Consider the following 16,270-nt stretch of genomic DNA (forward strand, 5'->3'; position numbering starts at 1 on the left):
GCCGTGCCGCGCCGGGGGGCCCCGGCGGCTCCGCGCGGGGCCGGGCCATGCACAAGCCCATGGAGAAGTCCCAAAACTTCCGCATCGAGGCGCTCCTGGCTGAAGAGCCGGCGCGGAGCGCCTCCCCGCCGGGGCTGAGCCCCGGGAGCCCCTCGGGGAGCCCCGGCCCCGCCGGGCGCTCCGACACCCCCTCTCCGCGGGCGCCGCGGGGAGCCGCGCCGCTGGCCCCGGCCGGCTTCGTCCCCAAGCCCGGCTTGTTGCACCTGCCCGGCCCCGGACTCAGCTCCCTGCCGGCCCTCTACCCGCCCACCGTGTACCCGCTCCCGGCCCTGGGGAGCCAGCACCCCGCTTTCGCCTACACCGGCTTCCCCCATCTGCCGCCGCCCGGCTCGGAGCACCTGAAGGCGGCCGTGGCCGGCTCTTTCCCGCTGGAGCACTGGATCCGAGCCGGGATGCTGGTGCCGAGGCTCTCCGACTTCCACGGTGAGTGACCCGGGAGCGGGACCGTCCGTCCCGTCGGGCGGGACGCAGCACTCGCCTCCTTGCCACCCCCAGCGCCCGAGGGCTCTGCCCCTCGTGGCCGCCGGCCGGCTCTTGCGCTCTCGGGGCGGGGGTTCCCTCGGGGCTGGAGCTGGGGGCTGAGGCGCCCCGAGGCCGCCCCTTCGCGGCACCGCGGCCGTCGGGGTCGGGGAGGTGGCGGTGAGTCCTCGGGGCTGGCCCCAGTGCGGGGCTCGCTGCGCCCCGGCCCGCTCCCTGCTCGGACTTGGCGTCGAGGTCCCAGAGGGCTGCGCACCCCGTCCCCCTTCTCCGAGGCTCGGCCGTCCCGCGGCGATTCCCGAGGGGGCAGATTCCCGACCCGGGAGCCTCCATGGGCTGCAGGGAGCCCGGGAACCCGAGCCGCAAGGCGAAGGTCCCACGGTCCCCCCCATCCTCCGCCGGCCCGGGGCCGGAGGATGCTGCAGGACCGCACCGAGGGGCACTTCCCTTCCCGGTCCCGGGAGAGCAGAGCCGCTCCCTGAAGGGGCGCAGGGGCCGGGCCGAGCCGCGCCGCGCTGCCGGGACCCCGCCGCCGGGCCGCCTCTCCGGGCTCGTTGGACTCCGCCGGTGCGGGAAGAAAACGAAAATAAAGAGGCGGCCAGCGGAGCCGGCGCCGGGAAACGAATAAAACCCGCTCGGTGCGATTGGGAACGAACCGGGCCGGCTCCCCCCGGCGGGGAYGGGCAGGGAGGGAGGGAGGGACGCGCGGCCGGTTCCGGGCTGGGGGTCCCGGCTGCTCGGCTCGTGGGGTGCGAGGAGCCCATCGGGCCCGGCTCCGTGCGGCTAGTGCCGCCGAGTCGCCCCGGGCTGGAGCCCAGACCCTGCCCGGGGGCCCCGCACAGCGCACACTGCTCAGGGAATAGCACCAGAGCGATGGGCAGGGACCGGATCCTGCACTGCAGGGCACGGACAGCACAAGGACTAGCTCCAGGCACATCAGTGGTGCAGGCTGTTGTCCCACTCCCCCCATGGTCCCCGGCAGAGCAGAGCACCCGTCGCTGGCTCCCCTGGAGGACCCTGCCCTGTGCTTGGCTGGGACTGGAGTGAATGGAGATCTAGTCATCGCAAAGATGGGTGCTAAAATGAGCGTGGTGTGTTAATAAGCTGCTGGTGGAGAGTCCGGATTTATTAGCCGAGTTTAGTGTCCTAATTACCTGGGAGCCCATTTACAAAAAATATGGCTGGATAAGGTGGTTAATTAATAAACTGGCCAGAAGAATAATAGTGCAAAAATGGAGAGTTAACATGAAACATCTGATTCATTGCTCCTTCCTCAAATTACACCTGGGTAGGTTGAAGAAAAAGGGTCTGTTCCCTTATCTAGACTTTCCCTTTTCCCTGGCTTTCCCCCGGGCTGCAGGATAGATCCGGCTGTGAAATACTGGTGGTGCCTAGGGGTGCAGAATATGCTTCCAGTGCTGAGGGGCTCTGTTTGCACCCTGCAAGTGTGTCACTGAGAGCAGGAAAAAAAAAAAAGCCTCTCTTCTGGGTGGCAAAATGCCCTCCTGCCCCTCTGCAGAGGGGAGTCAAGGCCTCACTGTCCTTGCAGGGTCTAGGTCTGTCGGGGTGTCTCAGCATCCGGTGGCTTTGTGCTGGGGTGCGTTTCACCAGGGTGGGATCACACCGCTGCAACTGCCCCATGCTCTGAGCTTAACTTCTGGCCGGAATAAGGTAGGGATGTTTGTGCTTCAACAGCCCCATCCCTCCCAAGAGCAGGATCAGCTCCAGTGCTTGTCTCCAAAACCCTGCTACAAGGAGATGGATCCTAAATCATGGGCATGAGAATGATCTGTGGAAGGAGTATTTTAGCTGTTCCAGGATGCATGGGAACAATGTGCCTGCGAGTCTTGTGGAAAGCATTGAGTAACAATGAGCTGGGCTCCTGGGACAGCTCAGGGAGAAAAAACAGTCTCTGAACCAAGTATTGGTGGACTGCATCCATGCAGAGCTAAGGAGACATGGAGACGTTACAAGAGAGAGCAGAAGCTGCCAAAACTGTAGATTTATAAATCAGAGTCACCCACTCCATTGCCCCAACCCAGATTCTCCCCAAAAGGTGTTTGCTCACAGTTCTGGAGACTCCTTTGCTGGGGAGAATTGTATTTCCCTGGGCTGTCCATTTTAATACTTCAGTGGTTTCTTACTAGAGGCTTTTCTTGCTACAGTTTGTTCCCAAGATTTCTCACCCTGAACACAGCAAATCTTTCTCTGGTCTTCCTGCCTGGCCTGCACACACTGAGGGTCTGCAGCTCCTTACCAGCCTTCCCCGCAGCCCAGCTACTCCTCCAAGTTGGGTTTCCACCCTGAATGCTTTCAAGGCTTTCTTCCAAACTCCTTAAAAGTGATGCCCCCCCCCCCCCCGAAGCACAGAGACCGATGCTAGACACAGAGCTCCAGCCGAGGCCTTGCTGGAGCAGAAGGATGATGAGTTGTGGGTTTGCAGCTGCTCCCCTGCCTGAATCCTCCACATGGATATTGCTTCTGACCTGGGGGGGCTCTCACTTGGCTTCAGGTCTGCTCTCCTCTCTGTGTCCATTCTCCTAGGGCTCCTGCCCCTCTCGTCCTTCTGTCCCATTACAGACATTGCTGACATGTAGACCCTGGTCCTTGTTCAATCCCAGCTTGTTTCTCTTCAGACCCTTGTTTCTATCTGTCAGTCAGGATCATTTGGGTTCTCAGCTGTGCCCCAGCCCTGTCTGTTGTGGGCTTGCAGCAGACTTCAAATGCAGGTCTCTTTCCAGCTTGCCCAGCCCCCATAGTCACTGGGACTGGGCCTAGTTGCAAGTTCTGGCTGTGTCTGGGCTCATGTTTCCCCACTGTGCTGGCCAGCACATGGGGATGGGGACAGCAGTGTGGATACAGCTGTCCCTACAGGAAGGGGCGTCTGTGTCCTGCCTAGGGCACACTACTTGCATGACCCTTCCTGCTTTCTGAAAAGAGGGTGGTGGGCTGGGCAGGAGCATCTCGTTGTTGGCATAGGGGCCCTTAGGCTGCCTGTAGTTCCTGGCTGCCCTGTCCCATTGCCCAGCTCAGGTGGATGACCCTGCCTGGCTGAGGTGTCCAGGGTGACTGAGCACAAGTTTCCATACTGCTGTGTGCTGGTCCTGTTAGCTCTCTGGATAGCAGTAGGTAGATATCTGGGAGAGACACATCTGGAAGCCCATGATTTCCTCCTAGGACATGTTCTGGGGCAACCCAGAGGGAGGTCATCCTTGTGGTTTATTCATGGGAGGCACCAGGACAAAATCCTGAACATTTTTTTCAGCTGCATGTGTAGAGATGTTTTGCAGGCATGGTTTGTTTGCTCTCCTGGGGACAGTCAGGATGAGGAAGGAGGACACCCCCTGAACTGAAACAGTGAGCTCTGAGGGGATGTGTTGCACACACTTGCCCTGTTCTTGCCTTTGTATGCTTGTGGTGGGAGGCAGTAGTTATCCCTACGAACCTGGCCTGGGTTTGGGGGTTATTCAAGTGCTACCGCTGCAGCATAAGCAGATACTGTCCTTTCCTGCTTAACTGAGCTGCAGCAAGGGCCTCTGTGCATCTGCTGCAATGCAGAGCGAAAGGGCCGGGCGCAAGGCCAGTGTGCCGAAGCAAGCATTGCCTCACTGCAGCTGGTGGGGGGGCAAAGCCCACCCAGGGCTCCTCCGCTCCCAAGCTGTATTTGCATCCTAGCGCTGCAGGCCTGCTGTGAGCATGTGTCTGCCTTCCTGAGCTGTGTGTGGGGAGCACTTGGCACTGGGGTGCTGTATGTCTCGGTGCTTCTGTGAGTTGTGATTTATTTGCCCTGGCTAGCGGTGTAGAAATGCAGTGTGGTGGTGGGAGCCAAGCACAGAGACCTGCCATGTCCAAGATTTGTAGAAGTGGAGAGTGGTAAGATACAGATGCAGAGTGGGGGATGCGGGAAGGTGTGAATCGTTCCCCGCTGGGGACCTGGTGCCCAGCTGTCTCCCTGGGACGCTGCTTGTATGCATTGCCTGCTCATCAACTTGATGGAGATTAGAGAGGTGCCTGCTCTTGGCTTGAGGGAGTTGGGCAGCACTTCCGTGGGCATCCCCCCCACATCAGGCATCTTGTCTACTGAGGCCAGGAGCTCTACAATGTGTGCAGTGGTGGGGATGTGACTCTGGAGATGGCCTTTGGATATTGCTTGAAAGGAAAGAGTTACTCAGACCAACAAGGCCCCAGGGATGTGAGCCCAAGCTGGACCCTGCCACTCCATGGTGGTGAGTTTGCTGATGGGTTGTGCTGGGTCAGGATGACAGGCTGTTGGGTGGTGCAGCTCCGTTGGGCATAAGTCATATCAAACGTGTTCCTGTTCTCCCACAGGCTGCAGGCTTGGCTCTGCAAGATGTGCAATGTAGGCAGAACAGCTCCAGGCATTTCTAAGGCAGCCAAGCTGAGTATCGTGTTGTCCTGCTTAAAAAATGAACTTGGCTTCCTGTCAGCGAAGCTGGGTTGCAGAGACCAAGGGAGGGAGCACGGGGAGCGATCACCCACCAGGTCTGCTCCCCCTGGGCTGCTGGGGACTGCCCCTGGCTGATGCCTTCCTGGGCTCACTATGTGTGCAGTGGTCTGGCATCACCAGGAAGCTGGAAACCGACTGGCAAAGAGCAATCAGGAGCCAATGGTGGAGCAACCAAGAAGTTACCAGAGGTGGGAAGTGCCTTACATGCACTAGCCCACATGGAGAATGGTCACAGCTGCCAGCAGGCCAAGAAAGGCCTTGTAATGGCCCGAGTGTTGGTGAGACCCTCTCCCTTCCTCCCAGTCCTGACATCTGGGGAGACACCTCTGGTGCAGACAGGGTGCTAATTTCCTCTCCTTTATCTGCCAGCCCACAAAGTTAAGTGAACTATGGCTAAGCAAACCAAATTAAAACCAAGTGGGTTAATATCAACCCATGGATTAGCCTCGTTATCAAGTAGACGGAACTGTATCAAATAAACCAATAATTGCTTATAAGCTTTATCTAATTATCTGGGAAGCAGCTGTCTTGTAGCGCTCCTGGCCTCAAACTCGGAGGGGATTCCCGGCTCCAGGCCAATCAATTTATTTACTGATATTGCAGCCAAATGCTGGGCACCCATCAGAAGGTCCAAGCTCTGCCAGGCTGAAGGGATATCAGACAACAGTTCTGATCTCAAATGTGGCACTGGAGGAGATGGCTGGGCAGATAAGAAGTCATTTCTCAAGCAAAGCTGTGATGCTGAGGCAGTCGTTGGTCTCCTGGTGGGAATTGGAAAAGGGAAGACCCTTCCTGAAAGGTTGTTCTTTGTTTTGGGACATTGGTTGTGGTGGAGATGGGTTCATAACTTGGCTGGCACAAGACAGTGGGAGGTGAGTCCTTGGGGCATGCTCCCTCTGTGTCTTTTGGGAGGATGTTGACTGTGTGCTGCGTGATGGACAGCCACAGAGAGGGGAGGACAGGACTCCACCAAGTACACTGACAGGACAGGGTGAAGCTGCCGGCAGCCGCAAGGCATCATTTCCTCTTTGCGCTGGAAACTGTCTCATATCATCAGACTCCCCTTTTTCCTTCTCTCTTTGCTGCTCTGCCAGTCAGAAATCAAAGACACTCTTCCCCCCACACCCTCCCTGCATAAAGGAGCCAGGACCCTTCAGTGAAGCTGCTAGCAGGTCTGAGGCCAGAGACATTTGCAGCCTGGACACACCACATGAGGAGCAGTGGTGATGGGTAATAGCAGCTGCCGTGGTGGACTGGGTGTATTTTTAGAGGAGGCTGCAGGTTTGGTGGCCAGTCATACTGGTGTAGGCACATCATGGTTGGGCTTTGGACTGGAGGTGGCTTGAACTGCATGATAACACCATCAGAGAGATTTTAGTTTTGTGTGTGTGTGTGTGGGGGGGTATTTATTTATTTATTTTATTTTTGCTAGCCCTGGAACAGGAGGAAGCATGGGTTTCTAGGGAAGTGATGGTCTGTAATGGGCACCACTGTACTGAGCCCCACGCCTGAACTGGGGACACAGCTGATGAACCTGGCACTGACAGAAGGACCTTGCTCCAGTGCTCGGTCCCTTGCACTGGTAGCAATTTGGGCTACTTCCCATTTTGGTTTATCTGGCTTTTGGGCAGCACTTCCTGTTTTGCTTTTCCCTGCTAGACCAAGGAGTCTTCAGCATCTTACTTGGAGGAGAGTGGGTCCCTGGAGGGGCTGTCAATAAAGCAAACTGCCTTTCAGTCTCCTCTGAGTATGGACAAACTGAGGTCCCCCAGCTCTTGGGGTCGAGACTCATTCCTGTGCCCCTGCTCTGCTGCACTCTTCCCACATCTGTTTATAGTCTGGCTACATTTGGCCTTGCAGGAGGAGGCACAGAGGAGCCTTTTGGGGTCGTCTGGAGGATTTCTGTGCTTCCCAAGGCACATACCCATTTCTCTGCTCCCCAAGGGCTGGGCCCTGCACTCTCTGCTGGGGGGGGGGTGTTCAGACTGGGAACGGGATGTTTCCTCTGCCCCAGCAGTACAACCTCCAGCTCTGAAAAATCACTGATTACGGGGTGCTGGGATGTGGTGCACCTTGTTCCCTTCTCTTTCCCCTAAGCATCTACTACAGACTATGCCCAGAAAGAGGACCTGCTCAAGGAGACCTTTCCCCAACCTGGTATGGACACCCTGTGCAAAGCAGCCCTGGGTTCAGGGAGGGACCGAAGCATTGGGTGCCCCATGTACCCTCCCATCTCTAGCATTGGAGACGGGCTGGTGGGAGCTGGGCTCCCTTGGCTCCGACAGCCTGTGGGGCACTGCCTGAGGTGCGCTGTGTTATGCTCCCTGCTGAAGGCAAACAAATGAATTTTCCCGCTGGTGCTTTCTGACACATCTCTGGGCTTCCCCCCAACTGAGGGGTCATTAGCTTGGGCTGCTCCCTTCCTTGAGGATACTAATACCCCTAGAGAGCCAGTCTCCACAGCACCTCCTTTTCTTAGCAGAAAGGATACTTCCCAAGTCCTTTTGGTCACCGTATATATGCTGACAATTTGTGCAGACAGGATGTGGCAGATGGGGGTCTACAAGGGCCAGGAGAAGGGATCTGTAGCCAGCTCTAAGCTCTGGGTCTCCAACATCATCCATGGCTGGTCAGAGACTGGACAGCAGCTGAGCTCTGCAGAGCTGATGCCATCTTTCACCTGACATTTGTATTTGTCCCAGTAATGTTTCGAGCTTTCATTTGGTTTTAGCCTTGACATTCCTGCAGCACTGTTTTATGTGCATGTATGTTAGATCCCCAAGTCGGCACACTCTGCATGTACGTGTGTTAAATTTGTTGGCACAGTGTTTCTGTGTTCGGTCTCTATTTAACAAGGCAGCAGCTGCCATATGTGTGAGGCAGGTCCCAGATGGCTGATGGGCTCTCTCCTTGCATGGTGGGTTGGTGAGCTGTAAGCGCAGGAGGGGCTGTGTCCAACCCTGCTCTCATGAGGAGTTTGCAGAGTCTCAGCCCAGCCTGAGCTCTGCCTGTTTGACCCTTCCCACCCAGTATCCAGGTACCGGGGATCAAACCTGGATCACGTTCGGTTAATGTCCCCTTCATAAATTCCGTCATGATGCRTCACTGCTGTGTTTGTGAAGGGCTCAGTGGACACCTCCAGGAGATGGGTAGGTCGGGATCAAAGCCGGAATCTGAGGGAGATAACGCGGATGGTGCCCCATGCCCCACCAAGTGGGTGAGCTGGAGCGACCCTCGCCCACCCTGCTGAGCTGGACGCTGCACGGACCAGGCGAGCTGGCAGCTGGCTGAAAGCTCTGTGGGAAACGGGAGGCTCTTTGGAAACATTTCCCTCATGGACAGCCCTACCCTGGTCCTGCACAGCCAAGCAGGGCCAGTGGCCAAGCTCTGTCTCACCCCATGCAGCTCTGTCCTGATGCTCTGGCACGTCAGTCCCCCCTTCCTCATCCAGCTCCTGGACATGGGTCGGGTGGAAATTCCCTGCTTTGGATTTGGGCTGATGCCCAGGCTCAAGGTGGCTGCCGATGAGCCAGGCTGGGTGCCGGTGAGGGTTTCCAGACAGCTCGTGTCCCCCTCCGCAGCTGTGGCCCAGTGGGCTGGCTTGGCAGGGACGTGCCAAGGACTTTTCCCATCAAAGCCCCTGTGGCGCTCCTGCACTTTACACCCAGCTGCAAACCTCTGGGTTTGATTGCCGCTGCGGTGCTGGGAGAAGCAGGAAAAGCTGAACCCGGGGGGACAATAAAGCGAGCGGAGAGGAGATAAGCGGAGATCAAACACGGCGTGGTAGCCACCCCGCGCTGGACTCTCAAAGGCTTCTTTGTTCRTGCTGCCTCCCGATCCAGCGCCGCGCTGCCTTCAAGGGCCGAGGGCAAGATAGCAGCCCTGAGCCGGGCTCCGCTGCTGCTCCTGCCGTCGCAGACCTTGGCAGTTGGGCAGCCACCTGCGCGTCCCAGCAATAAAAGGAGGTTTAATTTCAGTCACAGGATTGATCCCAGTTGCAGACCGAGGCTTGATAACGTATCTCGCTGGTTCGTATCAGTCGGGCAATAAAGCCATTATTGGGGCGGGAGGCGATGGAGGCGACACTCGCCTTCCTCCTCGCCCTGGGCCTGCTGCAAGGGGTCCCCGCAGGCTGTGCCCCCGGCCCTGCTCTCCCTGACCCCAGCCCGCTGTCTGCCCTGCAGCCACCCCACAGTCCGGCTTGATGGGGAAATGCCGCCGGCCTCGCACRGCCTTCACCAGCCAGCAGCTCCTGGAGCTGGAGAACCAGTTCAAGCTCAACAAGTACCTGTCCAGGCCCAAGCGCTTTGAGGTGGCCACATCACTGATGCTGACCGAGACGCAGGTACTTGGGTCCTGGGATGGTGGAGGATGGCACCAGCTGGCTGCCGGGGAGGTGGGGGGCTGAGCTGGGCGGTGGGGTGCCAAGGCCACGGGCAGCGCTGGTCCTCCTGGCTCTACTCCATCAGCCCTCATCCCGTGCCCTCACTGGCAGCCCTTCCAGGGCATCAACCTGCTCCTCTCTTGCAAAGAGCACCCCAGAAAACCTGCTCCTCTCCTTGATGCCCCCAGACCGGGTTTCAGATCCCTCCTGTCCCTCCCTGCAATGTGGGATGGAGCTCTTTGTGGAGCTAGTGTCCCTCTTTTGATGACCCCACGCAAGTCCTTTGGGATCCTGGGCAGTTACTGGTCCTCTTCATCCCCCCCACCAGCAAGGTTGGAAAAAGGGGAAAAGGGAGCAGCCCCTTGGGGTACATCTCTCCTTGTGGTGTCCTCAGCCTCCTTGCACACACCTTTGGCACCATGGGACCACCTGCGACAGAGAGCTGCGTGGGGGTCCATGATACAGGGGAGGCTGGTGGTGAGTGGGGATAGGATGGGGACRGGGGGACATGCTCTCCCCTTGGGACCACTGCTCAGTCTCTGTGCACCTGCTGAAACACAGCAATGAGCTGCTGAGGTCCAACGCAGCCCCTCCTGGGTGCCAGCAATCCATCTCCCCCATGCCCACCCTGCTGCGGGATGGGGCCACGCTGGGCATTCGTGTGCCAGCATGCTGTGGGCGCTCTCCTCCCGGGGCTCTCCTTCGGCAGGTGAAAATCTGGTTCCAGAACCGCCGCATGAAGTGGAAGCGGAGCCGCAAAGCCAAGGAGCAGGTGGCCCAGGTGGAGGCCGAGAAGCAGCGAGGGCTCAGCAAAGCCTGCGAGAAGCTGCTGCCCAGCGAGCCCCGGGGACAGGCAGGCGAAGGCCCCGAGTTCGTGGGGCGCAGCGCCGGCTCCGGCTTCCTGCACCGCAGCACCGCCGAGCTGGGCTATGGCCCGGACTCCTCCTGCTCGGGCGGCGAGGAGGACGAGGAAGAGGAGGAGGACGAGATGGGTGCCACGGAGAGGAAGATCGGCTCTGTGTTGTGAAAGACGGCTGGAGCCTGGCCGGGGCCGGGCTGAGGCTTCGGGGGCCTCTTTGCTGGCAGACATGGACTGTGCCCGGGCAGAGCAGGGGAGGCCGCAGGGCTCCTGCCCCCCCTTTAACTTATGTGTGTTTGGATCCTATTTAACTCGTAATTRTTCCTCTGTGTGTATCTGGGGGAGTCCCCACATCCCTCCCCTATAAAGCTGTTATCTGGATGCCTGTGCTCTTCCTTAGGGGCCRGGAGGCTCTGGCCCCCTCCTGCCACCACGATGCCCCAGGGAGCAGGGCAGGTAGAGCAGACTGCACAGCTGGCAGCGTGCCGACACAGCTGGAGGGGACAGACCCCGGCTTTGACCATGCGCTGCCCCTTTTCTGCAGATGTGACTGTCCCCAGGGCAGGGCACCCTGAGCCCTACGTGGTGCCAGCCACCTTTCCCCTTGGAGGCAYGACGGGACAGGAAGGAGGATGCCCGCGGGACACGTGCCAGCCCTGCCCTGCCTCCTCCTGCAGCTGCTGCATTGCTGGTGGCTCCTGCGTTTCGCAGGGCAGGATGGTGCCGGCGCAGGCAGCGAGGAGCAGCAGCCCTCTGGGTGCGGGGCCTCCCTGTGTGCTGCCGCGCTGGCCATGGGCAGGGGGTCGGGGATGGGGAGCGGGCAGCAGCCTGCTCCCAGCCTCGTGGGGTGCCAGGCACACCTAGCACCCACGCCTTTGCCCACTGCTCCCAGTTATGCAGCCCCTCTGCCCCGCAGCAGGAAGCACTGCCTGTCCACGCCAGCACASAGCGGGGCCGGAGGCTGCGGGCCTGCAGAGCAGAGCTCGGTAGCTAATTGGCCAACGAGCGCCGCCCTTTGCGGTGTCGCAGTCAGCCCGGGTGCAGCAGTGTGGCATCACCCCGAAACAGGGGCTGGCACTGGGCTGGGGCTGGAGCCCACCTGGGTTTCGGGTGGTGCTTGTGGGGGATCAGTGCTGCGGCCAGCCCCCCTTTTCCCATGGGGCTGTCCGACCCCTCTCAGCACCTTTCTGGGCTCAAGCCACAACCCGCTCGGGGCCCTGCTCGCTCTGGCTGGGCTCACATGGACCCCTGCTGTCAAGATGACAACAGACCCCTCTGCCACCTCCCCAGAAGCCCTGGCTTATCCCCTGGTCTGCTCCCCTTCGGGGACAGGCTGTCCCTGCCATCAGGATGCTGGAGGGTCCCAGCAGGTCCTGGAGACCTCCTCTGCCTCCTGCACACTTTCTGGCCTGTCGCAGGGGATCCCGAGGTGGCCGTCCAGGCAGAGGACCCAGCTGGGCAATGCCCAGCCTCCCCAGCACCCCCGCAGCACGGGGACACCCTGCAGCAGCACGCCGGGGCTCTGCTCCCCGCCGGCACTGCCCCTGGAGATGTCCGTGGGGCAGGAGCTGGGTTGCAGCCTGGGGAAGCCGCAGGTTCCCCGCGGCAGGCGGTCACTCAGGGACGGGGCAGGGATGCTTTGGCGTGGGTCTGGCACCCCTCGCAGGGCTGGGTGAGCCCCAGGGCTGCCTTCAGGCTCTGCCCGAGCCCTGCCGGTGGGGGGGCAGGGGCTGGGTGCCAGGAGACGGGCGCTACTCAGGCAGCAGGACGGACGCGTGAATTGGATGCTGAGGGTGAGAGGAGCGTGGGAACAGACGGGCAGATGGACGGGCAGGCGGGCAGGCGACGATCCTGCGCGGGGTGACAGTGACCCGCAGTGGCTGCTGGCAGCTCAGCAGCTTCCCCCGGGTGCACGGCCTGGAGGCTGGGTGTCCTCGGGGTGCGGGTCCCCCGGCCCCAGGTGGCCGTGCCCAGTGTGGAGATGCCAGGAGGCTGCAATGGTTGGCGTAGTGTGGAGCAGGAGAGGAATAAATGAGGGCAAGGAGGGGGGGGAAAAAAAGAGAAGGAAAGGAGGAAGGGGTGGGTGAAGTAGGGAAGGACGGTACCCAAAGCCCTGCCATTGCCCTGCAGGGACAGTGGGGCAGGAGAGACCCATTGCCCCAGGGGAGCAGTGGACCCGTGGCAGGTGCTCAGGACTCCTGAGACGGTGGCAGATGCCATCCTGTGGCTGCAGGAGCCTGCACACCAAATACATCTCCCATCCAATGTCCAACCTGACCTTACAATAACGAGGAGCCATGGGAGGACCGCAGACTGGGCATGCCATGCTGGGGAGGGTGGCTAGATGGAAGGACAGGGAAGGCAGGGGCAGAGATGAAAAGGAGAGAGGGAGAGCAGAAAACAAGAGTGCCAGGAAGGAGGCGGGGAGCTGAAGGGGTGTCACAGTTTTAAAACATTCACCTTGATGGGCCATGACAGGTTTAATTTCCAGAGTACAACCATTAAACTGATGGATGGGGCGGGGGGGCGTTCATCTCACGTCTGGTACACGCAGGCGCTGCGTGGCTGCAGGAGGGTTTATTTGGTTGCTGTTATTTATGAGGTTGTTTCTGCAGGAGCCGGGGGGGCAGAGGAGGGGGCATGAGCGATGCCCAGGAGTTGGGGGGCTGATTTACAGCTGCTTAGCTGGATGACTCATGTTGTAAACATAGACAAATGCCATTAAAGCTGCATCTCGTCCGTGCCTCTGCCCTCACCCCCCCACCGTCTGCAGGACGAGGCCAGCCCTGCTCTCCGTCAGCCCCCCAGGCATGCTGCTGGCCCTTCCCACAGGGGACACAAGGGTCTCCCCCTCCTTGAGGGACATCTGGGACCACTGGAAGAGGCAGGAGTGACCCACAGGGGTGGTGGGGACACCTGGGACGCCTGACTGGCTTGTGCAGCCCCAGCTGCCTGTCTGTGTGCCCCTACCCCTTCACCAGCCTTGGCCCCATAGCTTCTTTCAGCAATGGTCACAGCTTGTTATTTGGGTCACTGACGCTCCAAGGAGCCTGGGGGAGGGGGGGGGTGTCCCAGCCCCGTCAAGGTGCCACCCCATGTCTATCCCGGCACTCTCCAGCCTGCTGCACCCCGTGCCCTTGCCCTCAAAGCAACCCCATCTCTTAGCCCCATGGCCTCCTCTCCACTCATCCCTCACACCCACAGGACTTCACTGCACCCCCTTCGCTGACCCAACTGTGCACCCCATCTCCTCCCCCCTGCACCCAACCCTATCACCCCCTTCCCCTGAATCCTGCCCTGCATCCCTCCACCTGCATCCTTCCACCTGCCCCCCAGCACCCCTCCATCTGCCCCTGCACCCCTCTATCTGCCCTTGCATCCCTTGCACCCCCATCTGCCCCTGCATCACCCATCTCCACCGAAGCCCTCCATCTCCCCCCGTATCCCCTGCACCCCTCCCTCTCCCCCTGCATCTCCCACCTCGCCCCCATCCCCTGCACCCTCCTCCCCGCCCCCGCGCCCCCTGAGCGTCCCTCTGCTGCCCCCTGGCGGCCGCCGCCGCCGCCGCTCGCTGCGCCCGGTGCGCGGGTTGACCCTCGGCGGCCGCCGTCGTTGCTCCGGGAGATGCCGCCGCGTCCGGTCCCCATAGCAACACGCGCCGCCGCCGCCGCCGCCGCCGCCGCCGCCGCCGCCGCCGCCGCCTCGTGGCCGCCGCCGGGGTCGGGGCAGGAGGTGGGGCCGGACCGGACCGGACCACAGGGGTGGGTTCGGGCTACGGACCCGGCTGTGCTGTGCTATAGGGGCCGCGTTACAGGGGTCGCGGCCGCGGGGGCTCCAGCGGCCCGGGCAGGGCTGCAGGGAGCCAGGCCGCGCCGGGCCGGGCCGGGCCGGGCCGGGCCAGGCCGCAGGGCCCAGGCAGGGCTGCGGGGTCGGGGTCGGGGCTGTGCTAGGGGGTGCCGGGCTGCGCCATGCTATAGGGCTGCGCTACAGGGGGCGGCAGGGCTGTGGGGGCCAGGCTGCGCCACGGGGGGTTGGGCAGGGCTTTGCTGCAGGGCACAGGGCTGTGCCACAGGCACCTATGTGGGGCTATAAGGGGCCAGACGAACTGTAGGGGTCCAGGCAGAGCTTTGCTATAGGACACTGGGTGAGGCTATAGTGGGCTGGGCAGGGCTGTGCTATAAAGGCCCAGGAAGTGCCCTGCTACTTGGGGCTGAGCTGCAGGTGGTGTGAGGTGGGGGCCATGGGCTGTGCCAAGGGACTGCTGAAGGCAGGGCTGTGCCAGGCTGGGGATGGCCTGGTCTGTGGCAAGGGCTGGCCTCAGCTGGCAAAGTGGGGACCTTGCTGGGGACCCTGCAGTGTGGATGTGCCCTGCAGATTGCTGTGCTGCCCTGAGCCCCAAGGAGGGACTGGAACAGGTCTCCAGGAGCTCCTGGGTCCCAGCGACACAGGAGCAGCACGTGTGAGGACTTGTTCCTCTTGTTTTCCAGATGCTTGCTCAGGTGCATGGGGAGCACCAAAGCTCTGGCTCTTTCCAGAAGCTGTGCTGTGGCCGCACCAGGAAGGTGAGTGGCAGAGCAAAGGATGCCATTGTCATGGGTAGGTTTACTGGCAGAGCAAGGGGGGAACAAAAAAAAAACCTTCAAAAAAATTCCCATTGCTGCTCCCCTAGTTCATGACATTCTTTAGCATGTATAGGGTTTGGGCTGTGCCCTGGAGGTGTCCCCTCAGTGACTGTGGACCAGGGCATCTGGAGTTCATGTCAGTGCTCTGCCTGACTCCTGGAGCTTTGCCACAGGGTGTCTCCTCCTATTCTTTGCCAGAGTCAGAGACTTCTGGCACAGAGAAACAAAAGAGTGATTTCTCCTTCCTCTTTCAGAAATGGCTAGTGACCCCTCAGCAACTTCCAAAACAATCTGCAAGAAAGGCCAAGGAGAAGAAGGGCATATTTTGGGGCATTGAGGTGGCAGAAACACTCAGCTGGCATGGTTGGGAACTTGGAAAAGAGATGATCAAACATCTAATCCTGAAAAATGTTCATGTGAAAACCCAGAAGCTGAGCTACAGGTGTGTGGAAAGTTTTCTTCTCCTTTGTACTCCTTCCTCTCTCACTGCATCTTTATCCCCCCTGCTATATCAATCACCTTAGCACGCTTTCTTGGATTTGTCTACCCCCTCTCCCTTGGACTATGTGCTGGACACAGTGCGCACACACTTGCACAGGACAGAAACCTGCTAATTCAGTCACATAGCCCTTGTTTCTGGCAGGAGTTTCTTAAACGAAATGCCTTTTTAAAATTCTATTTTGCTGATACTTTTGTCTGTGGGCCATTTCCAGTCTAGTGAGATTTTAATTGTGGATGTATGCCAGCCAGTCACTAATCCTGAAACCATTGCTCCCAGGAGTCCCACTGGATGCTGAGCCACTCCAGCACTCCCTGTGACCCTCTGTGCTCTGAAGCACAAATGTTTCTGAACTTAATAAGTGTTTGGCTCATGCTGAATGACTTGGGAATGTAAAATTCCTTTTTGTTCAAAAAAGGAATACGTATTTAGGGTTGGGAATGGGTTTTCAACACACCTGAGTTCTCTTCCTATGGGATTTGCTGGGTAAACTCAGGGTCAGGTTTGTAAGTTGCTTCTAATTGTGGGGGCCTGGAGTTTTTGATTCTCCTTGGCATTTTCTTTTCTGATGTCTAACATAAGAACAGCTGTAAGCTGTCAAACAAAATCTCTTGTTTTGCTCTCATTTTCTAGATGTCCTTCCACACGAGTCTTCATCACTGTTTTTCCACAGCCGATTGTTCTGAGCCCTGGTGTGTCCTTAACTCTGCCCATCATTTTCCGTCCCACTGAAAAGGTAAGGTAGCAACATCAAAACTGCTCTCAGTGTTCAGGCTGGCCTCCAGGAGGGTGATTGGCCTCTGTCTGTCTTGTCATTTGTGTTCTCTTTTCACTTCAATGAATCTGTCCTTAGGGAAAGTTCTAGCATGGAAACACTGGAGAGCGACAGCTTCTGCTTGTC

General features: G+C 59.4%; 2 protein-coding genes across 2 annotated transcripts in view; both read left to right on the plus strand.

Annotated features, from left to right (window-relative positions):
- The first annotated feature begins 47 nt into the window (after window positions 1–47).
- Window positions 48–10,416, plus strand: LOC112972060 (motor neuron and pancreas homeobox protein 1-like). Its single transcript, XM_026078123.1, has 3 exons — window positions 48–483; window positions 9,190–9,350; window positions 10,099–10,416. The coding sequence occupies exons 1-3, from the start codon at window positions 48–50 to the stop codon at window positions 10,414–10,416; spliced, it is 915 nt and encodes a 304-aa protein (XP_025933908.1).
- Window positions 10,417–14,735: 4,319 nt separating this feature from the next.
- Window positions 14,736–16,270, plus strand: part of CFAP65 (cilia and flagella associated protein 65) — a 33,443-nt gene continuing 31,908 nt past the window's right edge. The window contains exons 1-3 of the mRNA XM_026077951.1: window positions 14,736–14,810; window positions 15,125–15,312; window positions 16,003–16,105. Of these exons, the coding sequence (XP_025933736.1) occupies window positions 14,736–14,810; window positions 15,125–15,312; window positions 16,003–16,105 (366 nt within the window). The remainder of the gene's footprint in view (window positions 14,811–15,124; window positions 15,313–16,002; window positions 16,106–16,270) is intronic.

The sequence above is a fragment of the Apteryx rowi genome, unplaced genomic scaffold (genome assembly GCF_003343035.1).
Source record: "Apteryx rowi isolate R43461 unplaced genomic scaffold, aptRow1 scaffold_47, whole genome shotgun sequence".
In the NCBI taxonomy this organism is placed as follows: domain Eukaryota; kingdom Metazoa; phylum Chordata; class Aves; order Apterygiformes; family Apterygidae; genus Apteryx; species Apteryx rowi.